Raw genomic sequence first — 27,006 nt, 5'->3', positions numbered from 1 at the left:
ACAGGTGCCCCTCAGGGTTGTGTCCTAGGTGCCCTCCTTTACTCTCTATACACCCATAACTGTGTCACCACCCACAGCTCAAACGTGCTAATCAAATTTGCTGACGATACTACTCTGATTGGCCTAATCTCAAATAATAGTGAGGCAGCCTAGTGAGAAGTCATCACCCTGACACTGTGTCAAGAAAACAACCTCTCCATCAAAGCTGCAAAAACTAAGGAGCTGGTTGTAGACAACAGGAGGAATAGAGACGGGCTAACCCCTATTGACATCAATGGATCTGGGGTTGAGAGGGCTAACAGCTTTAAGTTCCTCGGCATAATTGTCACTGAGGATCTCACGTGGTCTGTGCATACCAGCTGTGTGGTGAAAAGGCACAAAAGCACTTCTTTCACCTCAGACGGCTGAAGTTTGGTATGGCCCCCAAATCCTAAGAATTTTCTAAAGGGGCACAATAATGTAAAGATTTTTACTCATGTACGTGAAGGATGCAAGTAATAAAGTTAATACAATATACAAGGATTACCAGTGACACCAACAAGGATGATTTTATTTTCAAAATAAAGTTATTTCTAGTATTAATAGTTCATACACATCAAAATAACACCCAAAGCATTCCTCCTGAGGTACTGTATGATCAAAATTTTGCACATTATTTCTTCAAACCCAGAAATCAAGAGTTCAAGTTATGCATGTTTTGCTTTACCACCTTGCAACTTTCATCCATCCTACAGACCACCAATCCATCCCAACTCCATGAATTTACAATGTAACAGCTGTCTACACGTCTTTATCTGATAAAATTTGCATCTTTCACATTTCAAATTGTCATGTTTAGTTGTTTTTACTAAGAATTTGTATCCCTTTTTAAAAGTAGAATGCAAGTACTTATACACAAAACTTTCCAGAACTATATTTCACATCTTTCCATTAAATTCCCAATAATTTTTTTTAATTGTTTCACAGCAGCAACTTTCAAACTAATCATACTTAATTATTCTTGAACTTACTTTTATCATCAGCATACATATCCTCAAATGCAATTTCCATCTCTTTCTGCCGATCCTTGTTTATCTCCACTCGTCTATATGGTGGCTCAAACAGCTTCTGTGGCATTTGAGACACTGCCTGCCTTCTTCGGGTTAAGTCTGCAAGTTGCATTTGTTCCAGCTCCTTGATCAGTTTCTCTTTATCCTACAAGAATAGATGAATAAATACTTTTGAATACATATTGATGCACTTCACACTATTCAATAATATCACAAATTTGTGAAATGCAACAATATTTTTTAACAACTACTCATGCAAAAAATGTAGTAATGAGGCTAATGCTAATTCCAGCAAGTTGTCAGTATCCATCTACATCTCTTTTAACTGGGATATCAAACTGAAATTAAATTTAATTTGAACAAAAATTTTTAAATTATGCAGTACATTTACTAGCACTCCTTGCTTATGATCTATGCACATGAAGAACAGCAATTACTTATTCAGTAGTAGAATATACAGTACAGGCAGTTCCCGGGTTACGAACAAGTTCCGTTCCCGAGTCCGTCTTTAAGTTGGATTTGTACGTAAGTCGAAACAAGAACATCCTGTATTATTTAGCGTCAGTTAGTCAAACGTTTGTCTTAGTATATATTTTACTTTTCTAAGCATATAAAACATTTAAGAAACATATGTATTCCAATAATTAATCCACTACGTTGCTTAGTAATAATTGTAGCTTTCATCGGGGCAGGGCTTTTCACATGCTCCATTATTCTCACTTTATCAGTTTATCAGTTATCCTTTAAAATTGTTCCAATCGTTGACCAACTACAGCCTAATGCTTTTCCAATGACCAGTCGCGTTTCACCTCTTTCCAAATGCTTTATTTCCACTTTATTTACAATCGCAAACAGAAACACTGCGGGCGGCGGGTCCCAAGCTACGCCGGCTCCTGAGGTCCGCTGGGTCCTAGGACCACTGCACTGAATTCCCCAGGTCCTAAACTCCTCCACACTGAGACAGGTTAAATGGGACAAGTGGGGGCTGTGCTGGGTTTGGGTATTTGATCCTCCGCAATATTCCACGTGGGAATTTAAACTGGAGGTGGCAGTGTTTTTTTTTAATACGAGGTCGAGTTGCGAGCTCAACATCAACCTGGCATGGATGGTACGGGAGTCACTGGATCGACATCAACCCGGCACGGGAGCAGTATGTCACTTAATCAAACTCCGGAACCTCTGTTCTTGAGCCCAGCGCTGATCTCATTGCTCCACCAGCCAACCGGAACGGCGGGGGGGGGGAGATCAGGGTGAATCTTACTAAGTAAAATTTAAGCCCAATACAAAGTTAAAGTTAAACACTCACAGTGTCAATGGCAATGACTTAAAATGGCGGACGGCATTCTCCTTCCTCGGTTCGTAAGTACAAGTTGTCCGTAAGTCAGACTTTCGTAACTCGGGGACTACCTATATAGCTGTGATACAACTTCACATTTGGCTCTGTAATTTGCTTTGAGTGCCCAGAGTTATACACCAGGGTCTAAGTTTCCAGTTGCATATCAAATAACTACATTGCTCATGGTTTGTAAAATACAACTTAGTTACACAAGTGTCACTGAAGATTAACATCAGGAATCTTGTGCCCAATTGATCACAAGATATTAGTTAATAATTTGCATTACAGTGTGAATACCATACAACCCTTTTAACTGTCAGATTACATCTTTCGAAATAAACTTATTGATAATACATTGTTCAACACTTGCTCCCTCATTTAAGGGGATGCCTTGATTACCTGTATCAAATGAACTAATTGGAGAGCGCAACTGCCTCTCAATCTAGCTTTCTCAAGCTGCTCTTGTTTTTCCATCTCAGCTTCTTGTTTCAATTCCTCTAAACGCTTTTCTTCCATTTCAGCAGTCAATCGAGCACTAACCTATTGAAAGGGATTGCTTTAGTCAAATAAAACACACAAGTCACAGTAAATTTACATTGCCAGTTGAGAAAATTATGTTTAGGTAAAAGTTAGGATATTGTGCAACAGGTTATATCCAATGATGTTTATATTATAGAAAAAAGATAACAAATTATAGGCAAGACAACAGAAATAGTACAGATGAACTGCTATTATAAAAGTCTCATGAATGATATGAAGGCTTTATAGAGCACTGGTGAGGCTTCACCTTGAGTACTATGAACAGTTTTGGGCCCCTCATCTTAGAAAAGATGTACTGGCATTGGAGAGGGACCAGAGGAGGATCGCAAGGATGATTCCAGGAATGAAAGGGTTATTATACGAGGAATGTTTGATGGCTCTGAGTCTGTACTCGCTGAAATTCAGAAGGATGAGGAGGGATCTCATTGAAACCTTTCAAATCTTGAAAGGCCGAGGTGTGGAAAGGATGTTACCCATGGTAGGAGAGTCTAGGACAGAGGGCAAAGTGTCAAGATAGAGGGGCGCCCTTTCAAAACAGGGGAATTTCTTTAGCCAATGAGTGGTGAATTTGTGGAATTTGTTGCCACATGTAGCTGTGCAGGCCAGCTTGTTGGGTGTATTTAAGGCAGATTTATAGATTCTGGATTGGACATGGCATCAAAGGTTACTGGGAGAAGGCCAGAAATGGGGGTTGAGGAGCAGGGGAAAAAAAGGACCAGCCATGACTGAATGGCAGGACAAACCTGATGGGCCAGATGGCCTAATTCTGCTCCTATGTCTTATGATCTAACATTGCAGAGCTCCATAAATTTGAGACTGGCATGGCAAGAGAGGAAAAAAAACTAAGGAATTGTATTTATTAATTACAACAAAAATTAAAAATTATACAGCCATCAGCAAAAGAAGTGCAGCCTTCTGAGATAAAGATAAAAGATAATAAACAACCAATTCTTTTAAACAGATAGGCCATGAAACATTTAACAATAGGAGAGGTGTGTGCTAAGAAATGTGCATAAAAGATACGGAAATTAATAATTAGAATAAACAATTTTAATCATGGGGCAGAGGTGGCAAATGGATTAGGAAGAATATTAATAACCTCAAACCAGTGAACCATCAAAAGTAATTAGCTCAACATAACAGACATGGAAATGGAGCATCTCCAAATTACTGCAAGAGCAAATGGCAGATCTAGTAATAAAGAATGAAACAAAACAGATAATACAAACAAAAATTACAAAAATGAAGGGAAACATTAAGGCAAGCGATCACAGTATTATTCCATTTCATCCACTTACCTACTTTCTCCCTCATCTATTTCCTGCCAATTTGTGCTCCCTCCCTCCCTATCCCCCCCTTCCATCATTTTATTCAGGCTTTTGCCTCTTTCCTTTCCGGTCCTAATAAAAGGTCTCAGCCCAAAATATCACTTATTAATTTCCCTCCATAGATGTTGCCTGACCTGTTTAGGTCCTTCACCATTTTCAATGACAAGATTACAACAGCATAAGGAAATGACAGAAAAGGTGTCATTTAAACACTTTTTCGTCTAAGGTTGGTGCTTCAATGAGAGATAGTGCTTCTATTGTGTCCACTAAGCACATTCCTGCCTTACTATAATTTCCCTCTATCCTACTCCAGATCAGGCATGGGGGGGTGAACCACTGATCTCAATGGAAATTCCAGATGTGAATGAAGAGACACAAGGGAAAGCATGTTATTTTTCAATGATAATTTTAGTTTAAGGGTCAAAAATATTTTCTTCAACTGTAATATCTTTCTGAATACTGTAACTATTAAAATCCCCAGTCATTTTCATAGAAGGCAAAGCACAGTTCCCAGTTTTACCCTTTGTCAGAAGCTGAAAAGGGAATACTGGCTGCAGAGCTTTTACAAAATGTTATGGAAGGCTTTCACCATCACAAGAATGCACAGGGCCATTTGAATAAATTTTCTGCATCCAACTCAGTTATGCGCAAGTTGCTTTTTTCAACAGGGGTTTGGTCCAGCAAGATCAACTAAAGTACATCCTGCTTAAAAACACTGCAGTTTTCATTAGATATGAATTTGATAGAGTTGATAGGCCATATTTATTTAATACATTGCAGCATTTTAATTTTAGTTCAAAATTTATATCATGGATTAAGTTAATATATTATAAACCTTTGGCTTCGGTTTTTATCAATAATCAAAGATCTCCTTTTTTTCCAGTTATTCCATGGTACGAGGCAAGGCTGTCCTTTAAGTCCTTTACTATTTGACATTGTTTTGGAACCTTTAGCTATTGCCATTCATGAATCACCTAATATTTTGGGTATTACCTGTGGGGAAGGGACTTGTAAGTTATCATTATATGCTGATGATTTGTTACTATACATATCTGACCTTGAGAGATCTATTCCTGCTATTTCGTCCTTGCTTGCTCAGTTTAGTAGCTTTTCTGGTTACAAACTGAATTTTACTAAGAGTGAATTATTTCCATTAAATATGCAAGTTCCAATTTATAAACACTTACCATTTAAAGTTGTCACAGATCATTTTACTTATTTGGGTATTAAAATTGCCAAGAAACATAAGGATTTATTTAAAGTTAATTTTTTACCTTTAATTGGCCAAATTAAGCAACTTGTTATCAGGTGGTCCCCATTACCTTTGTCATTGGTTGGTCAAATTAATGCTATTAAGATGATAGTGTTACCCAAAATTTTATATTTATTCCAAGCATTACCAATTTTTATTCCTAAATCTTTTTTTGATATTATTGACTCTAAAATATCTTTGTATCTGTGGCAGAATAAAAGTCCTAGACTAAGCAAAAAATATTTACAGAAGCCTAAGGAGGAGGGATTTTACTATTGGGCAGTCAATATTTGATATTTAATATTTTGGACACAAGAATCGATTATAGCATTTTGCCCACAATGGGTAAATTTGGAATGTAAATCTGTACAAGACTTTTCATGGTTTTCAATTTTAGGACCTTCACTTCTGTTTTCTTTTATCTAAATTGAATAAACAAATAACTAATCCTATAGTTAAACATACATTGCGAATATGGTTTCAATTTCGTAAATTTTTTGGCTTGAATAAGATTATCTTATCAAGCCCTATTATGTCTAATTTTTGTTTTCGGTCCTCTTTTATGGATCAAGCCTTTGTATTATGGAAAACAAAAGGTATAACATGTTTTTGTGATCTATTTTTAGATAATAGTTTTATGTCCTTTGAACAGCTATCTAATAAATATAATTTACTTAAAACTCATTTTTTTAAAAATATTTGCAAGTTAGAAATTTCTTGAATAATATGTTACAGTAGTGACGTGCTACACACAGCACTGAAATAATGACACACAGTCGTCGGTAAGTTGTTTCGAGACTAGTTTATTCAAACTTTGCGGTGCTGGCACTTAAATCCCTAGCGCCCGCCCTCTCCGGGCGGAAATGATGTCGGAGGTACATTACTAAAGTCTCCCCCCGCGCGCTGGCTATTTGTGAGCTGGTTCGCCTGTGCAGAAAGTGGGTCGCCACATAACCCCCCCCCCCCCCCCCAGAACTAGCGATACACCCCCCAATGTCCACAGTCTGGATTCCGTTTGGGAGGTCTGCCTCTGCGCCGCGGTGCCTGAACCTCGACCGGCTGCGCAAAGTCCACATGGGCTGGTTTGAGTTGGCCCACCGTGAAAACCTCCCCTTTCCCCCCCAATGTCCAGAACGTACGTGGACCCGTTGTTGTTGATCACCTTGAACGGCCTCTCGTACGGCCGCTGTAGCGGCGCCTGGTGTCTGCCCCTTCGTACAAACACAAACTTACAGTTTTGCAGGTCTTTGGGTACATGGGTCGGGGTCCGTCCGTGCTGTGAAGTTGGTACGGGGGCCAGGTTGCCGACCCTTTCGCGTAGCCTGTCCAGGACTGCTGTGGGTTCTTCCTCTTGCCCCCTTGGGGCTGGTATGAACTCTCCCGGGACGGCCAGGGGCGCGCTGTACACAAACTCGGCCGACGAGGCGTGCAGATCCTCTTTGGGTGCCGTGCGGATTCCAAGCAGGACCCAGGGAAGCTCGTCCACCCAGTTTGGTCCTCTCAGGCAGGCCATGAGAGCCGACTTCAAGTGACAATGGAAGCATTCCACCAGTCCGTTCGACTGTGGGTGGTAGGCAGTTGCGTAGTGCAGCTGCATTCCCAACAGGCTGGCCACAGCTGACCACAGGCTGGAGGTGAACTGGGCGCCTCTGTCGGAGGTAATGAGGGCTGGTACCCTGAAGTGTGCTACCCAGGTTGCGATCAGTGCTCGGGCGCAGGAGTTGGCAGATGTGTTGGTGACCTCGTGAACCGATCTACCATCGTTAGGAGTTACCGCACTCCTCGGGATACTGGTAGGGGGCCCCACGATATCCACATGAATGTGATCGAACCTCCGGTGCGGGGGTTCGAACTGCTGCGGTGGGGCTTTAGTGTGCCGCTACACCTTGGCTGTTTGGCACTGCGCGCACGTTCTGGCTCATTCACCAACCTGCTTGCGAAGTCCGTGCCACGCGAACTTGCTGGAGACCAGCCAGATGGTTGTCCTGATAGATGGGTGCGTCAAACCTTGTATGGAGTCCAAAACCCGCCGCCTCCAGGCTGCCAGGACGATGGGGCGAGGTTGGCTGGTAGCCACGTTGCACAGGAGGGTCCTATCACCTGGGACTACGAGAAAGTCCTGCAGCTGCAAACCCGAGACTGCAGTCCTATAGCTGGGCATCTCGTCGTCTGCCTGCTGCGCCTCCGCCAGTGCTGCATAGTCCACCCCCAGGGACAGGGCCTGGATAGCTGGTCTGGAAAGTGCATCCGCCACGACGTTGTCCTTCCCCGTGACATGCCAGATGTCCGTCGTGTACTCCAAGATGTAGGACAGATGTTGCTGCTGGCGAGCCGACCAGGGATCAGACACCTTCGTGAACGCGAAGGTCAACGGTTTGTGGTCCGTGAACGCGGCGAACGGCCTGCCTTCTAAGAAGTACCTGAAATGCCAGATCGCCAGGTGTAGTGCCAACAGCTCCCGGTCGAAAGCACTGTACTTGAGTTCAGGTGGTCGTAGGTGCTTGCTGAAGAACGCCAGGGGTTCCCAGCGCCCCTTGATGAGCTGCTCCAGCATCCCACCGACTGCTGTGTCAGATTCGTCCACCGTGAGGGCGGTCGGAACGTCCGTTCTGGGGTGCACCAGCATCGCAGCATCTGCCAAGGCTTCCTTGGCTTTAACGAAAGCGGCCCCGGCCTCCTCGTCCCAAGTAATGTCCTTGCCTTTACCCGACATCAGGGTGTACAAAGAGCGCATGATACAGGCTGCTGAGGGGAGGAAACGGTGGTAGAAGTTCACCATACCAACGAGCTCCTGCAGACCTTTGCCCGTGTTGGGCCGGGCAAAGTGGCGGATCGTGTCTACCTTGGCGAGCAGAGGTGATGCCTTGTCTTTGGTAATCCTGTGGCCCAGGAAGTCGATGGTATCGAGACCGAACTGGCACTTGGCCCGGTTGATTGTGAGGCCGTATTCACTCAGTCGGGCGTAGAGTTGACGGAGATGGGACAGATGATCCTGACAACTGCTGCTGGCTATGAGGATGTCGTCCAAATAGATGAAAGCGAAGTCCAGGTCACGTCCCACCGCGTCCATTAACCGCTGAAACGTCTGTGCGGCATTCTTTAGGCCGAACAGCATGCGGAGGAACTCAAAAAGGCCGAAAGAGGTGATGAGTGCCATTTTGGGGACGTTGTCTGGATGCATCGGGATTTGATGGTATCCCCGGACAAGATCTACCTTGGAGGAGATCCGTGTGCCGTGCAGGTTTGCTGCAAAGTCCTGAATGTGCGGCACAGGGTAGCGGTCTGGTGGTGTAGCCTTGTTCAGCCTGCGGTAGTCGCCGCATGGTCTCCAGCCCCCTGTTGCTTTGGGCACCATGTGCAGGGGGGAGGCCCATGGGCTGTCGGACCACCGTATGATCCCCAATTCCTCCATCCGCTTGAATTCCTCCTTCGCCAGGCGGAGCTTTTCTGGGGGGAGCCTTCGTGTGTGGGCGAGGAGGTCCCTGGGTCGGAATGTGGAGCTGGACCCCGTGTCTGGGCATGGCTGCCGTGAACTGCGGTGCCAGAATCGATGGGAAGTCCACCAAGATTCTGGTGAATTCGTTGTCCGACAGCGTGATGGAGTCCAGGTGTGGGGTCGGCAACTTGGCTTCACCCAGGGAGAACATCTGGAAAGTCTCGGCATGTACCAGTCTTTTCCCTTGCAAGTCGACCGGCAGGCTGTGAGCTCGCATGAAGTCCGCCCCCAGGAATGGTTGGGCCACCGCGGCCAGTGTGAAGTCACATGTGAACCGGCTGGCGCCGAACTGCAGCTGCACTGTGTGGGAGCCGTAGGTCCGTATTGTGCTGCCGTTTGCGGCCCTCAGGGTGGGTCCTGGCTTCCTGTTGCGGGTGTCATACCCCTTCGGGGGCAAGACACTGATCTCCGCTCCGGTGTCAACCAAGAAGCGGCGTCCCGACTGTTTGTCCCAGATGTACAAGAGGCTGTCCTGGTGGCCAGCCACCATAGTCATTAGCAGCAGCTGGCCCTGGCCCTTGCAGGGCGGGCGACAACGGTGGGCTTTTGTGACCCACCACTGGTGGTAGAAACACCACTATTCACTGTCCTCCTCAGTCCTGCCTCTGTGTTGTGTGCGCCCCCCTGCCGGGCCTGGTCTAGTAATCTGACCAACGGACGCCACGCTCTCCCTCTTGGCTTTCCACAACACATCTGCCCGGGCCGCCAAAATCTGCATCAGCCAGCAGCAGATGTATGTCCTCGGGCAGTTGCTCCAGGAACGCTTGCTCAAACAGGAGGCAGGACTTGTGTCTGTCAGCCAGGGACAGCATCTTGTTCATCAATGCTGACGGCAATCTGTCTCCCAAACCATCCAGGTGAAGCAGGCGGGCACCCCGCTCACGCCGTGAGAGGCCAAAGGTCCCAATGGGCAGCGCATTGAATGCTTCATATTTGCCTTCTTCCGGGGGGCGACTGTATGAAATCCGCAACCTGGGCGGCCGTCTCCTGGTCAAGGGCACTCACCATGTGGTAGTAACGCGTGGAATCAGAGGATATCTGCCGAATCTGGAACTGGGCTTCTGTTTGGCTAAATCACACGTGTGGTCGCAGCGTCCAGAAAGTCGGCAGTTTTAGCGAAACTGCGTAATCAGATGAAGGGTCGGTCATCTTTGCTCTAAATCCCGTTTGGACCGTCGGGGTCACCAATGTAGCGATGTGCTACACACAGCGCTGAAATAATGACATACAGTCGTTAAGTCATTTCGAGACTAGTTTATTCAAACTTCGCGGTACTGGTATTTAAATCCCTAGCGCCCGCCCTCTCCAGGCAGAAATGACGTCGGAGGTACATTACTAAAGTCTCCCCCTGCGCGCTGGCTATTTGTGAGCCAGTTCGCCTGTGCAGTAAGTGGGTCGCCACATTACAGTCTTTTCCGAAATTATGTCCAATGGACATTACGGAAAAATTTTAGCTCTGAATCCTTGCCAGAAGGGTTTAGTAGCCACCATTTATAATATGATCATGAAAATACAACCAGAAGTATCAGAAAAAATTGAGGAATGAGAAAAAGAACTTCATTGTCTTATATCCACTGAGCAGTGGGAGAAAATTTTACAATTAGTCAATTCTTCTTCTATTTGTGCTAACCATGCCCTAATACAATTTAAGGTTGTACACAGGACTCACATGTCCAAGGATAAACTTGCTCGATTTTATTCTTATGTTAATCCAACCTGTGACAGATGTCATTCTGAAGTTGCTTCATTGACCCACATGTTTTGGTCTTGCCCATTTGCAAAATTATTGGAAAGCAATTTTCAGTATCATTTCAACAGTTCTGAATATCAGATTGCAACCGCATCCTATTACTGCAATTTTCGGTTTAACAATGGTAGATAATAGTTGTTTATCCCCCTCAGCTCGATGGATGATTGCATTTGTTACATTAATGGCTAGAAGATCTATCCTATTGAACTGGAACGAAATTAATCCTCCAACTATATTTCAGTGGTTTTCTCAAACTATCTCTTGTTTGAGCTTAGAAAAAATTAGAAGTGTTGTCTTTGATTCTTCAGTTAAATTTGAAGAAACTTGGAGACCATTTATCCAACATTTTCATATCAGTTAAACTGACTTTTCCTAAACCCTGCTTCTATTATCCTTAATTATTTGGATGGAGGTGTGGAGTTATTGACGCTACTGTGTATATTTGACATAATGCAATGGCCCATGTTGGTTAGGTTTTTGTTTTCTTTTCTTTTTTGGGGATTTTTTTTTCTTATTTACTCCTTTTTTCGCAATTACTATGAGTTTGGGAGGTTATTACATATGGATTACCATCTATCTGAATGTATACTTAACCTATTAATTATGTACTCTCAAGCTCCCTGAAGTCATGTTTCATTTATGTTTGTTTAAAATTAATAAAAAGATTTAAAAAGTTATGAATAATGAACACTTCAATTGTATAGTGCTTGCAATGTCACTATTTATGTATATCCTATTCTTATTCAATATCACTGCTTATAAAAATGAAACCTTTTCTGTTCTCCCCCAAAGTTCCATTCAGTCCCTGAAAAGTCATTTTGCCAATTGGTTATCCTGTGGCGACCCATTTCCTGGCACATCCAAACCGACTCACAATTAGATAGCCTACGGGGGTTTGCGAGCACAGAGCTTTGGAGCCTCTGCGCCACGGGGGGCAGGTTGAGGGAGGCTTAAAAGTGAGGCTGAAGATTTCGAATAAAGTTTTTTCCTTCGACTGCAGTTACCGACTCCGTGTCGTAATTTTAGCGCTGCGTGTAGCACACCGCTACAATTGGTGACCCCGATGGTCCAAACGATTTTTGGACCAGAAATGACCGACGCCGCCTCTGTTCATGCGGTTTCGTTGAAACTGCCGGGTTTCTGGACACAGCGCCCGAACCTATGGTTCCAGCAAGCCGAAGCCCAATTCCACGTTCGCCAGATCACCTCAGACGACACCCGCTACTACTACGTGGTGGGCTCCCTCGACCAGGACACAGCGGCCCAGGTCGCAGAGTTCGTACAGTCGCCCCCGGCAGACGGCAAGTACATGGAATTCAAAGTCCTGCTCCTCAGGACTTTCGGACTCTCACGGCGCGAGCGGGCTGCCCGTTTACTGCACCTGGATGGCTTGGGCAACAGACCTCCATCGGCTTTGAATGCGATGTTGTCTCTCGCCGACGGACACACACCCTCCCTCATGTTTGAGCAGGCATTCCTGGAGCAGCTGCCCGAGGACATACGCCTGCTGCTGTCCGACGCGGATTTCAGTGACCCCCGGAAGGTGGCAGCCCGGGCAGACTTGCTGTGGAACGCCAAAAAGGTGAGCGGGGCGTCCATCGCACAGATCTCCCAGCCACGCTCCCGGCAGCAAACCAGTCCAGGCCCGGCCGCAGAGCCCGCCAACCCCCGGCCCAATGAACACTGGTGCTTCTACCACCAGCGGTGGGGCGCAGAAGCCCACCGTTGTCGCCCGCCCTGCAAGTTCCTGGGAAACGCCAGGGCCAGCCGCCGCTGATGGCTACGGCGGCTGGCCATCGGGATAGCCTCCTGTATGTGTGGGATAGAAGGTCGGGACGCCGGTTTTTGGTCGACACTGGTGCCCAGATCAGCGTTTTACCTCCGACGAGTTACGACACCCGCAGCAGGGCACCGGGTCCCCCCCTGAGGGCCGTGAATGGCAGCACAGTAAGGACCTATGGCACCCGTCAGGTGCAGCTACAGTTCGGCTCCAGCCAGTTCACGTGGGACTTCACACTGGCCGCCGTAGCCCAACCGCTTCTGGGTGCGGATTTTTTGCGGGCTCACAGCCTACTGGTCGACCTGCCCAGGAAGAGACTGGTACACGCCGAGACCTTTCAGACGTTCTCCCTGGGTGCAGCCCAGTTGCCAGCCCCTCACCTCGGCTCCATCACGCTGTCCGACAACGACTTCACCAGGGTCCTGGCGGATTTCCCATCGGTTCTGGCACCTCAGCTCACAGTGACCATGCCCAGGCACGGCGTACAGCACCACATCCTGACCCAGGGACCACCCCTCCACGCCCGCGCTCGGCGGCTTCCCCCGGACAAGCTCCGACTGGCGGAGGAGTTCCAGAGAATGGAGGAATTGGGGATCATCCGGCGGTCCGACAGCCCATGGGCCTCCCCCCTGCACATGGTGCCCAAAGCGACGGGGGGCTGGAGACCGTGCGGCGACTACCGCAGGCTGAACGAGGCTACCACACCGGACCGCTACCCTGTGCCGCACATTCAGGACTTTGCAGCAAACCTGCACGGCGCACGGATCTTCTCCAAGGTAGACCTCGTCCGAGGGTACAATCAAATCCCGATGCATCCTGACGACGTCCCCAAAACTGCTCTCATCACCCCATTTGGCCCTTTCGAGTTCCTCCGCATGCCGTTCGGCCTGAAGAATGCCGCACAGACGTTCCAGCGGTTAATGGACGCGGTGGGACGGGACCTGGACTTTGCGTTCATCTATTTGGATGACATCCTCATAGCCAGCAGCAGTCATCAGGAGCATCTGTCCCACCTCCGTCAACTCTGCGCCCGACTGAGTGAGTACGGTCTTACAATCAACCCCGCCAAATGCCAGTTCGGACTCGATACCATTGACTTCCTGGGCCACAGGATTACTAAAGACGGGGCAACCCCTCTGCCCGCTAAGGTAGATGCAGTCCGCCTCTTTCCCCGACCCACCACGATCAAAGGCCTTCAGGAATTTGTAGGTATGGTCAATTTCTACCGCCGCTTCCTCCCTTCAGCTGCCCGGATCATGCGACCCCTGTTCGCCCTGATGTCGGGTCCGAGCAAGGACATTACCTGGGACGAGGAGTCCGCCGCCGCTTTCGTTCAAACGAAGGAAGCTTTGGCGAACGCCGCAATGCTAGTACATCCCAGAATGGACGCCCCTACCGCCCTCACAGTGGACTCATCTAACACGGCAGTCGGTGGGGTGCTGGAGCAACTCATCGCAGGTCGCTGGCAACCCCTGGCGTTTTTCAGCAAACACCTGCGACCACCCGAGCTCAAATACAGTGCTTTCGACCGGGAACTGTTGGCGCTCTACCTGGCAATCCGGCATTTCAGGTACTTCCTAGAAGGTCAGCCCTTCACCGCGTTCACGGACCACAAACTGCTTACCTTTGCGTTTATGAAAGCGTCCGACCCCTGGTCGTCCCGCCAGCAACGCCACCTGTCCTACATCTCTGAATACACGACGGATGTCCGGCACGTCTCGGGTAAGGACAATGTCGTGGCGGATGCGCTCTCTCGCCCTACCGTTCATGCCCTTTCCCAAGGGGTAGACTTTGAGGCACTGGCAGAGGCGCAGCAGGCGGATGAGGAGATTCCGAGTTATAGAACCGCAGTCTCCGGTTTGCAGCTCCAGGACCTCCCCGTGGGCCCGGGTGAGAGGACCCTACTCTGTGACGTCGCCACCGGCCAGCCCCGTCCCGTCGTCCCGACAGCCTGGCGGCGCCGTGTTTTCGACTCCATTCATAACTTGGCGCATCCCTCCATTCGGATGACTGTCCGGATGGTTTCCAGCAGGTTCGTTTGGCACGGACTCTGCAAACAGGTCAGTGAATGGGCCAAAACGTGCATGCACTGCCAGACGGCCAAGGTGCAGCGGCACACCAAAGCCCCACCGCAGCAGTTCCATCCCGCCCACCGGCGTTTTGACCACATTCATGTGGATATTGTGGGCCCCCTGCCAGTGTCGCGCGGAGCGCGGCACCTCCTGACTATTGTGGACCGGTTCACAAGATGGCCAGAGGCGGTCCCGCTCACCGACACCACCTCCGAATCTTGCGCCCGAGCCCTGATCGCCACCTGGATATCTCGCTTTGGTGTACCAACCCACATTACCTCCGACAGAGGCGCCCAGTTCACCTCCAGCCTGTGGTCAGCTATGGCCAGCCTTTTGGGGACTCAGTTGCACCACACCACTGCCTACCACCCACAGTCAAACGGGCTAGTGGAGCGTTTCCACCGTCACTTGAAGTCGGCCCTCATGGCCCGCCTGCGAGGAGCCAACTGGGCGGACGAGCTTCCCTGGGTCCTACTCGGCATCCGCACAGCGCCCAAGGACGACCTGCACGCCTCGTCGGCCGAGTTGGTGTACGGCGCGCCCCTGGTCGTCCCCGGGGAGTTCCTACCAGCCCCAAGGGGGCAAGAGGAAGATCCCGCAGCAGTCCTGGGCAGACTACGCGAGAAGCTCGGTAACCTGGCCCCCATACCCACTTCACAGCACGGGCGGCACCCGACCTGCGTACCCAAAGACCTACAGAACTGTAAGTTTGTGTTTGTACGAAGGGGCGGGCATCGGCCACCGCTGCAGCGGCCGTACGAGGGGCCGTTTATGGTGCTCCGGAACAACGGGTCCACGTTCGTCTGGACGTTGGGGGGAAAGAGGAGGTTTTCACGGTGGACCGCCTCAAACCGGCCCATGTGGACCTGGCGCAACCGGCCGAGTTTCCGGCACCTCGGCGCAGAGGCCGACCTCCCAAGCAGGTTCTGGCCCAGACTGTGGACATTGGGGGGTGTATCGCCGGTTCTGGGGGGGGGTTATGTGGCGACCCATTTCCTGGCACATCCGAACCGACCCACAATTAGATAGCCTACGGGGGTTTGCGAGCACAGAGCTTTGGAGCCTCTGCGCCATGGGGGGCAGGTTGAGGGAGGCTTAAAAGTGAAGCTGAAGATTTCGAATAAAGTTTTTTCCTTCGACTGCAGTTACCGACTCCGTGTCGTAATTTTAGCGCTGCGTGTAGCACACCGCTACAATCCTTTATTTTCATCATGGGCAAGTTATTCTGAATTATTATGCTCTCTTATTAGCACAAATAGGAACTTTGCATTTAAATTATTGAAGAAAAACAAAATGTTCTACAGGCATACAGCAACGATAGGAATGAGAGATAAAAATGTGCTGCAGGGGTGTTAAATGGTCTGGGATAAGAAAGGCATTAGAGATAACAGAGGGTTTAAAGATTAGACCAAAAAGTAATGTAGTATAGGCTTCATTTCATTTGTCTTCAAAAGACTGGATTAAATCAAGGAAAATCTCTCAAAGACGATAATTTTGATAGAATTAATAGATTATCAGTAAGGAATCAAATAGAGGACTCAGGTTAAAAACTCATCACCCTCAGTCTTGTTTGCCACCAAAGAAAAAGATACAATTACAGAATAAATAAGTAAGAACAAAAGATCAGAATAATGGTTTCTACTGAATGAATCAGTTAAAGGAAGTTGAACTCTCAAGTAAGCATAAGCACCAACATGGACCAAATATTTAACTGCAGTGCCTATATTCTCAATTACTATTAAATTGCACTTGCTTGTATACATATTAGATACCTGTTTTGAGTTCATTTCCCTGTTCACACAAGGCTCAGGCAGATGATAGTGTGTGGCAGAGAAGCTGTCAATATCATACATCTTCACTGTTGGGTACTTTGGAACTTCTAGATCCTATAATTTAAAATTATTATACAAGTACCTCAATAAAGTAATTATACAATTGCAATTAGATATCTACAAAAACATGCATCATACTGTTCAAATTACCTCAAATGTCTTTGCCCCAGTCACTTAAGGACTATAATATCACTTGCAGACAGTCCCTATTAAATCAGTTACTGAGCAGGTACAGTTTCAGACAATCTTTAATAAATTTTTTTTAAAAAGACACAGGAATCTCTAAATCTACATGCCAGCGATGCTGTTGCAAACAATTTTTTCACCGTGTGTCTCACTGTATTTGTGCATATGCCAATAAATTCAAATTGACCCAAGCAGGCCAAGAAGTCAATGCTGATGTTGATGTCATCTTAATCATAAACATCAGTCATGTTACTTGCAATTATCCATCTGCCCTTATTCTCCCTATCCAAGCTCATTTTCAACAATTCTTCTAAACTAATTTAAGAACTGATGTGTTTTATTGTCATGCAACAGTCATATCCATCAAAAATACAAGTTCCCCTTGTACAATGTTATCTGTAAAAGATATTAATTAAAAGATAGTTAATATAACATACGAAAATTTAACAATTAGAAGCTTCCTATTAAATAATTGAGTAACTATTTTTTCTGCTAAATTGATACAGCCATTAGTCTTTGAAAAGGCAAACAAGATGTTCAGCACATTTTCAGTGGTAAACACCACTGATATTACATGCAGAGAGCAAACTGAAAAAAAGATTAAATACAAATGATTTCAATTCTACACAGGTTGAGTTGACAATTTCCAAAGGTGTTGGATAATTCCGCAATCATCAGCACAAGAAACGCAAATTTGAAACTAGCATTTTTAAAATCAATTTTTCAGTGTAACAGTTTGCATTTCCATTTTTCTTAAAACAACAATCTCCTACAATATGTACTGACAAATATATCCAGTTTGTCAGGACCTAGCCTTTTTTAAAAAACTAAGTATTGTGACTTCAGATTTCATTTGGTACAGATTGTATTTGAATACAAGCTTTTCAGATAGCAAGACAACAAGTTTGCTTCACAATGGACTGTATTTTTAAGTTAATTAAGAAAGATACTTGAAAAAATACTTACAGCAAAGGGGTTGGGTGGAGGTGGTGGAAGATGTGCAATTGTTATCGCCCTTTTTTTCTCAATGAGTAGTGCTTTTTTGCGAGTTTTGATATACCTGAATAAAGAAAGTCTCTTGAAATGCAAGCACAAAAGTCTTTTTTTAAAGAATAGTTTAGTAATATCAAAATTAAAATTCTTTCTAGAATACTTCAATTACTGATCTTTTTATTACTGTTACACTTGAAACCCATTTCAATGTGAAATATCGAAAGTTAAATCAGCACAGTAGATAATCTGATCAGCAAGAGCTAGAATACACACATTTGACACCACATATGTGCCTTAGAAATCGGTTTAAAAAAGAAACAAAAGACACTTGCTTAATACTAAAGATGACAGAGGGATCAAGGGAAGTAATACAATGAAAGCCATTTCTTTTGAAAACCTCTTGTTAAAAATTCTAATGTTTATTTAGAGATACAGCATGTCTAAAGGCCCTTGCAGCCCAATGAGCACATGCCACCCAATTACATCCATATGATTATTTAACCTAGTAACTGCAGGTCGTTGGACTGTGGATGAAACTGGAACAGCCTGAGGAAAGCCACATGGTCAGAGAGGACATACAAACTTCTTAAAGACAGTGGCAGGAATTAAACCCAAGTTGCTGGTGCTGTACTACCATTACACTGACCTCTATGCTATCATGACATGATACTGTAGAGGTTAGCACAATGCTATTACAGTTCGGGGCACTCCAGAATTCAAAGTTCAATTTCATGTTTTAGGAATTTGTAAGTTCTCAATACTGCATGAGCTTCCTCCAGGTGCTCCGGCTTACTCCCATATGTGGTCATAGTAAATTGTCCTGATTAGGACACTATTAAATAGGTAGGTTGCTGACAGGTGCGCTCATTGGACTGGAAAGGCCAATTCCACACAGAACCTCTAAATAAAATCTCTTTCCTTTTTCAGCAGTTCAGGCATGGTGGGGTGGGAAGGGTCTAAGCACTTCAGTTTGACAAATCATTAGTAGAATTGCAGTACATCATGAGAGACAGAGAGAGAGTTTATGTACTCATGGTGGGGGGGTGGGGAGGGAGAGAAAGTGAACATACACACACCTTTGATAGCACCTGCCTCAAATTCTACCCCGCATGAGGGCTGTGAACACTGCAGATTTCAAATTGTAACATTCTTAACAAACAGGCCAAGAGCAGCATAGGCATTAGTATCCTAGTCAGAACACTGCTGGAAAGTATAAGCAAGATTTCTGCCAAAGGTAGATGGATGCCTTCTTTACTTCCAAACATTAATGATCACTGCTTCCAGCTTCTCCTTACTGTTCATTTCTAAGCCAGCATCATCTGTCCCAAAATAATTTCCATTATTTGTAAAACAAAATCACGCTTTGACTCATCGAGCTGATTATCTACCTACGCCTTCATGCCTTTTGCTAGCTTTCATCTGCAGGACCTCCATTACTTCCCCATAGTCATTTTCATCTGCGTGAAATCCTATCACCTTCAAATGGCAAACCTCCACCACCCCAGATTAATCTGTCCAAACCTCTTACATACTGGTTCCTTCCCTAATGAGCCTTTCTGTACTTTAGCAGACTGGAAAGAGTCAAATCTACCATGAACAATGTCTCAGTTTATTCGGAGCATCTTACATTTACATCTTTAACTTTTGTGCAATAATCTGCTAAATAATATTCCAAGCAAACACAAGCGCAGAGTTACAAAGAACTGAACTTGGCTGAAAACCCTGCTTCATTGTCACTGCAGTGATGCACAATAGAATTACCATTAATTCCAACCATATTAAAAAATATGAAAAGAAATGTTCTGCTAAAATGCGACAAAATATTCCAATGATTGGAGCTCTGGAATTCTCACCCATACCTCTTTACAAACCATAATCCTATAGCACAAAGAAATAGGAAAGTCAAAAGTAGGTGGAGAAACATCACTGTGTATTATTCAGTATGTTAATTATCTTAAAAGTTTTTAATCATAATATTTGAGATTATTACCCAACAGTAAGCAACACATAACGTAAGTGTCTATAGAAATGCACAGAAATGCATAGAAATGCTTCAATGCACAGCATTTATAGAAGCAAAAGCAAACCTGGTTTGAACTTCATGTTCTTTTTCTCTTTGCTGCTTCAGCTCCCTTAATGCTTCTCTATGTCTTCTCTCAGCCTTTTCTCTGTTAATTGCTGCCTGTTTTGATTGAATTTTCAAGTCTGGCTCCTTCAAAGAAAATATATTTTAAGAAAAATAATACAGAGGAAGACATATACATTCTCTGTGGTGAAAATCAATAATATACAAAACCAAAGATGAAGATTAAGAAATTAATTTTAATGAAGAATATAACCGAAAAACATCATATACAGATGATATCTACCCGTTAGAAAAATCAGTATAAATGTTAGAAAGCAGTTAGGATTTTAAGAATGATAAAAAGATTGAATGACAGAGAGAAGACAGAATTTATTCCTCAGCCTTCAGTTTCTGAGAAGGCCAAATAATTTGTCCGCAACTTGATAAGTATAGTTCTAATAAACTGAAAAAACACTTGCGTTTGGAAATCTCTGAAGTTTGAATATCCTTTCTAAGCAAGAAATCCTTTGCAGGTTAGAAAGATTTTGCAAGTTCACAATCCTCCTGTGAGCTTCAAATCCATGTCAACAATTATTAATCCAAATTAAATGTGGATCACTAAACTTAAAATAAACAGTTTTTAAACCCACCATGAGCTGGAAGTATCCCCTCCTTGGTACTGAAGGGGTACACACCATTCAAAATAGTGAGTATTTTGAATGGGCTGGCCAGGATGTTGGTGGGGGTGGGGCAAAGAGGAACTGATCTGGCTGCAGTCAGTGCAATTGTCTGCTAATCGGAAGCATCAGTGTTGGTGCACTACAACCATGGTAGATTGTCTCAGACATTTCACTTGCAATCAGAAGATTCTGTTGGCAGTGATAATTCAAGTTGCTGCATGCCTGCTACCCTTGTCTGGTGGAGGGCCTGATGACATGGGAGCTGTGCAGCCGCAATTGTAGCAGGGACTAGGTCTCAAGCCTCAGGCTTGCCTGCAGCTGCAGACCAAGTGAGAGACGTAAAAGTGTTACGACATGGCGTCTGCACTCGGCTGGGGCCTAATCTCGGCCATCAGTGCTGCCCTCCCATGTATGAGCAGCGGAATGACAGGCTGGATTGCATGCACCCACACACAGCCAGGAAGGAGAACGCACCATTAATTGCTGGACATTGTCACTCAGGGTCTTGGACAATCTACGTGTTTTTTGAGTGAATGTGCTTCTTTGCTGGTTATTTTGAATAATGCTACTTGCTATTTTGAATGTTTTGCACCTTGGCAAAAGGGAAAGCTGTCTTGTTTAGCTGCATCGATGTATGGTGTGAATGCTAATTTACTTGATTTGTCGACAGATAGAACTTTGCTGTGGAAACTAAACAGTAAAGTAAATGTAGACTTTGAATTGTAGGTTGATACAGTCCAATCTCCCCAAAGTGAAGGTACTCATTGATACATGAGTGTATCACAGATAGGGCTTATAGTCTTGACTTGCATTTAGAGTTTCTGCATGGTATATTCAATGTCATCACAATCCCAAAAAGTGAAATCAAATAGAAAATGAATTACATCACCAAATGAGGAAAAAAATTAAGTACAGCACAGAAGCAAAGCGGTATCATTGACACATTAAGATTGAGGAGGAGGAGGTAATGCAGGGTCTTCTGAAAAGCATTATGGTGCTCAAATTCCTAGGTCCTGATGGCATATAATCGCAGAACATTGAAAGCAGCAGTGATGAGATTGCTTGAGCTCTGACAAAGATCTTTGTGTCCTCACCGACAAAAGGCAAGATCCCAGAGGCTTCAATAGTAGCAAACGTTGTTCCTTATTTCAAGGAAAAGAGAGATAATCATCGATCGGGAGCCTCAGGGCAGTGACAGATAAGCTATTGGAGAGGACAGTGCAGGACGGGATTTATACACAATTGGAAAGGTATGGCCTGTTTAGCAACAGTCAGTGTGGCTATATGCAGGGCAAGTCGCACCTAACAAACTTGTTTTTTTTTTGAGGAGGTAACACAGGAACTAGATGAAGATAAGGCAATAGATAATATCTACTTTACATGGACTTTAAGGCATTTGATAAGGTCCCTCATAGTAGAAAGTAAAGATGAATGGGATCCAGGGTGAATTTCAAGTTTGAATTCAGAACTGGCTTGGCCAGAGAAATCAGAATGGGGGATGAAAGCCTGCTCTTCTTGCTGGAGGCCCATGACCAGTGGTGCTCCAAAAGGATCAATGTAGGGACCCTTGTTGTTTATTATATACTGTATATCAATGATTTGGATGAAAATGTAGATCAGTTGATAGCAAGTCTACAGATGACACCAAGACTGGAGGAGTTATGGACAGCATAAAGGTCAAAGAATACAGAGGAATATAGATCAGTTACAGACATGGGCAGAAAAGTGGCAGATGGAGGATGTGCTTTTAGTGATAGGAAGGTGAAGTTATTAACGCAAGTACAAAAGTGGCAGGTGCCAGGAATAGGCTACTAGGGCTAATCGTGGAATCAGGCAGTATGGTTGATTTTAAATGGTTTTTGATAGACCTATGAATATGAAGAGATATGAATGATACAAGAGGACATGTAATATAAATTGACAGAACATCATAGCCAAATGACCTATCCATTGCTATACTGCTGAAAGATTTAGGATAGGCATAAATAATAGCCAAAACTGTGATATGCATTGAAACCAATCATAGTAGAAAGAATATAAATTAAGCCTAGGAAAGGAAGTTTCTACTTAAGAGTAGGCCCTCACGGAAAAAACAAAAACAGCTCCCTAGTAAAACAACAACATTAGGATTTATTTTTCTGGGGGGAAAATAGATTTGAGATACGTGACCAGACAGAGTGAAGATAATGAAATGGTAACCTTGAGAATGTGCTGCGGTTTGTCAAGGGATTTGGAATACAAGTCATAAATGCAAGTTACTAATGCATCAGATAAGATATAATATTCCAGTGACTAAAATATCTAAAATATGGAAACTTAGTAGCACAAATTTTAGAAACTGACATTGGTGCATTTATGCAGTCGATTGAATGAGAGCAGGAAAAACTGCTTTGTTGGATTAAGGTTATCAAAAAAAAAAGATGAGGAACTTCATGTGAATCACTAACCTAAAGATCCAAACATTCTCAATACAAATGAAGGATCATTTCCCTGCACAAATGTTGCCTAACCTGCCAAGTTCCTCGGGCATCTCACTTGATGCACTCTTCTTCGCACTCCCACATCTAAACTTGCAAGTAAGGTTCAACAAATTATAAAGGAAAGCAATACGCAGCTAGGTAGATAGCAAAAGGAAATGGACATTTGACCAATTTGATGACAAGTCTTACAAGAGCTGCAAAACAGCAATGTTTCTACTGGCATCAGAATGTTTCTGATGAGACAAATTAGTGGAGCACATCACATGAAATCAAGGTAATCAAGATGCTGGCATGAACACAAAAAAAAATCCAAGAGAGAATGAAAATGTTAGGTTGGGAAACTGGGGTTATTTATCTTGAGTAAAAAGGGGAGATTTGAAAGTGATACGTCAGTGACAAGTGTAGACAAAGAGTGCCGTTCCTACTGATTGATGATAAAGAGATTAGAGATTCCAGATTCTGAACTAAACAGTGTCAGGGAACACGAGTAAAAACCTTTCTCCCACCAATGTAGTCAGTGGTAATTAGTTGGAACCCATTGCTTAGAAGGGTGGTAAAAGTGGAGATAATAAATTTGTTGAAAAGGAAAATTAATAGATACTTGAGGAAAATAATTTGTAGAGTTACAGGAATAGAACAGGAGAATGTTTCTGGACCTCCCCTCCATAGACACTGTCTATACTTGATGCACCTCAGTTAAGCAGCCATCGTAATCAAATAAATTTCTTACTGCAGACATTCTCTCTTCTTCCTTCTCCCATTGGGCAGAAGATGCAAAAGTGCCTCTTCCCCAGGGCACCACTGCTCAAAACAAGAGGACATGGCTTTAAGGTAAGGGTGGGAAGTTCAAGGGGGATATTAGAAAAATGTTTTTTTTTACTCAGAGTGGTTGGTGCGTGGAATGCACTACCTGAGTCAGTGGTGGAGGCAGTTACACTAGTGAAATTTAAGAGATTACTAGACAGGTATATGGAAGAATTTAAGGTGGGGTGTGTTATATGGGAGGCAGGGTTTAAGTGTTGGCACAACATTGTGGACCGAAGGGCCTGTACTGTGCTGTACTATTCTATGTTCTGAAAGCACATACTGCTCAAGGACATCTGTCCCGCTGTTATAAGACCATTGAACAGTCCCTAGTTCTCCTGACCCCCCAATCCACCTCATTATGATTGCACCTGACTGTCTACCTACACTGTACGTTGTCTGTAATTGTAACACATTATTCTGCATTGTTTTACCCTGCATTACCTCTATGCACTGTTGCAATGAATTGATTTACATGGCGCTCGACAGCAACTCTTTTGAGCCCATCTGCAGAAACAGCTTAATTTCTACCTTTAATGTCTCTCATTTTCCTTTCCAAGGTGGATGGGGTTCTGTTGAAGACCCTGACCTAGAGCAACGCTCAAACTTCGGTTCTTTGCAGCGGTGGGACCCGCACCTCGGGCTCGTCGACCACCCGTTTCATCAATTGGTGCCTTTGGGCCTCCAAGGCTTTGCAGGCCTCAGGACAAGCCAATTCTATGCCGGTGCTGCCGACCGAAGCATTGCTGGAGAAAACAGAACATCGGATCAGCTATCAGGGGTTCTGCACACTGCAAATTGCATGTCCATTTGCTTTCTCTCGTTGGTAGGGGAAGAGTTTGTTGCTAATTCTTGAGTCAGAGAACTCAGTGAGAAAAAAGCGACACGGCAGACTTTAAAACCATAAATCAGTGAGTTATTGGTCTCCCCCCTCAATGTGAAAGGAGGAGAACTCTGAACCTTTATAAGGGAGAGAGAGGACCTGTGGTATGTCAAGTTGTCGGATGAACAATTAGTTTTTGTTGTACTACAGATCATGGCCCTTCTTGGGGGCTTTGCTATTGATTGACTGGTAGACGGAGGGTTTGGATGCTTTTTCTTGCTCAAATGGGGGAGGGAAGGGTCATTGCTTTTCTGCTGCTTGTTCATAGGGGGGATGGGGGTGGGAGTAGGGAGGCTTTAGAGTTCTAACATTTTTACCGTCACTCATTCTTTGGGACACTTCTGTCTTCGTGGATGTCTGTGGAGAACAGGAATTCCAAGTTGTATATTGCATACATTCTCTGATATTAAATGATACTACTGAATGATTAAACTATTGATTGGCATGCAAGAGAAGTTTTACACTGTACCTCAGTGCATGTGACAGTAACAAGCCAATTTACCATTCTTGTAAATCTCCTCTGTGCACTTTACTGCTTAATATTTTTCCTAAAGTAGGGTGATCAAAATTCAAAACATTCCAAATGCAGATTCATCAATATCTTGTATAACTGCAACATAACAACCCAATTTCTACACTCAATGCCCTGACCATTGAAGGCTAGCATGAAAACGGCAATGGCAATTTCATGAAACTCTTGTACTTGTACTCAAAGGTCTCTCCAGTCTACAATATTTCTTGGGCCTTCCAATTCACTATTAAAGTCCTAGCTTCATGTCTTCTCAAAATGCAACACCGCATACAAATCTGAATTAATCTCCACTTTCCATTCTTCAGGCTATTTCACCAATTGTCTCCATAAATCTTGAAAACCATCTTCACATCACCACTTATTTTAGCATTCTCTACAAACTTACTAACCAAGCCTTTATGTTCTCATTCATATTTTTGAGATGTGAGAGTAGTAAAATGCGTGTCTCTTTAGATAGGTCAGCACAAGGAAGAGTGATTATAATTTGAAGTCCCATATCAAAAAAGCAGGGAGCAGCACTACTTTTAGGTTAACATGTCCTCATGCATAAAGCTTTCATAAACCAATAGTTCCTTTACAAGCCAACATCTTTTTATTTGTGACTACATAGAGGAAGAAACACATGACTTTAACTATTTATTCTGATTTGAAATAATTGCTTAATGCACTGTATGTATTCACATTCACCAGTCATTCATCAGCATTTCCCACATGATGGAGAATGCCAAAATGTCAAACGAACTTCTGAAGACTGTTTGCCAAATTAGCTCTAAAGAAAGTTACCTACATTTTCTTGAGCTTGTCTGTGGCCTTCACCAATTGCTTTTAAACTACTAAGATACAACTTCTCTAGACTCTTTGTTTTTTCGCCTTGTGCCAATTGCCATTCAGTCTTCAACTCGTTTGCCAGTTGCTCAAGTTGTTGATTACGACACTGCTTTACTTTTTCCCGGATCTGCTCAGCAATGAAACGCTCCTGTTCTCTGACCTGCATCATAAATAATGAAGCATAAAAAGTAATCATCTTAGCTACAGTCACAATATATGTCTGTTCATTACATGAAAACACAACCAAGACTATTAAGCAAAGTGGTATAGTACATTGAAATGCTATTGCATTGGATCATTAGAGAAGATAATTTTCAATTCTATATTTTCTTTCACTTCAGAACCAGCCCAAAAAAACACATACAATGGAAATACAACTGCTACAAAAACAAGCTTTGGCAAATCTTGAGCAAGGCACACAGGCAGGGAATAAATACTTGACAATTCAGGGGAAGACCTTTAATTCCCTTCAATAGATACTGCCTCCCTTGCTGAATTCCTCCAGCATTTTGTGTATGCTACAACTGCTACAAGCTTTACACACTGAAATCTTGCAATTATCAAGCTTTTATCTGGTAGCATAACCAGCCACAAAGTTAATGTTAAGCATCTTTTCACATAGGCTAAAATTCAAAATAAGTTTTATTTCAAGTTTATTGTCACTTAACCATACACATGAATATAGTTAAATGAAACAGCATTCCTCTGGGGCCAAGGTACTAAACATAGAACGAACAGTTACACACAGCACATATAGTAAATACAATTATGATGGCAGAAAAAAAAGTTACAAAAAATATTTTAAAATAATGTAGCCCAAGTCCCTGTAGGATGATGGTGCATGGATGTTGACCTGGAGACATGTTTCTGCAAGAATAGCCAGCAGCAGTTCCAAATATCCTACAGTGCAAAGGCTACCCAGCTTGTCTTCCCAAGAGCAACCACAGGAAGGCAGCACCAACAAAAGGGGCTTGCCTTCAAACCGGCATGGAATCCAGCAGCACATAGCTCCAGTGAACAAGCTTAACTGAAAATGGTCATAGACATTGAGTAAGAGCACTAAAGGCAGTTTTTACTGCTGATTTCCAACCTGGATTTCACAGTCCCATCCTTGCATACT

The 27,006-nt window shown here is 44.2% G+C and overlaps 1 protein-coding gene across 4 annotated transcripts in view; it reads right to left on the bottom strand.

The window, feature by feature from the left end:
- cep295 (centrosomal protein 295) overlaps positions 1–27,006 on the bottom strand; it is a 109,632-nt gene that overhangs the window by 80,101 nt on the left and 2,525 nt on the right. For all 4 annotated transcript variants that reach the window (XM_059964612.1, XM_059964610.1, XM_059964611.1 and 1 more), the window contains exons 3-8: positions 25,846–26,046; positions 19,702–19,826; positions 17,588–17,681; positions 16,376–16,489; positions 2,785–2,925; positions 1,011–1,194 (exon numbers count right to left, since the gene is read on the bottom strand). In XM_059964612.1, the coding sequence (XP_059820595.1) occupies positions 1,011–1,194; positions 2,785–2,925; positions 16,376–16,489; positions 17,588–17,681; positions 19,702–19,826; positions 25,846–26,046 (859 nt within the window). The remainder of the gene's footprint in view (positions 1–1,010; positions 1,195–2,784; positions 2,926–16,375; positions 16,490–17,587; positions 17,682–19,701; positions 19,827–25,845; positions 26,047–27,006) is intronic.

Source organism: Hypanus sabinus, chromosome 3 (genome assembly GCF_030144855.1).
Source record: "Hypanus sabinus isolate sHypSab1 chromosome 3, sHypSab1.hap1, whole genome shotgun sequence".
NCBI classification, from domain to species: domain Eukaryota; kingdom Metazoa; phylum Chordata; class Chondrichthyes; order Myliobatiformes; family Dasyatidae; genus Hypanus; species Hypanus sabinus.
Note: the sequence above shows the minus strand (reverse complement) of the source record. Positions and strands in the feature narration are given on the sequence as shown.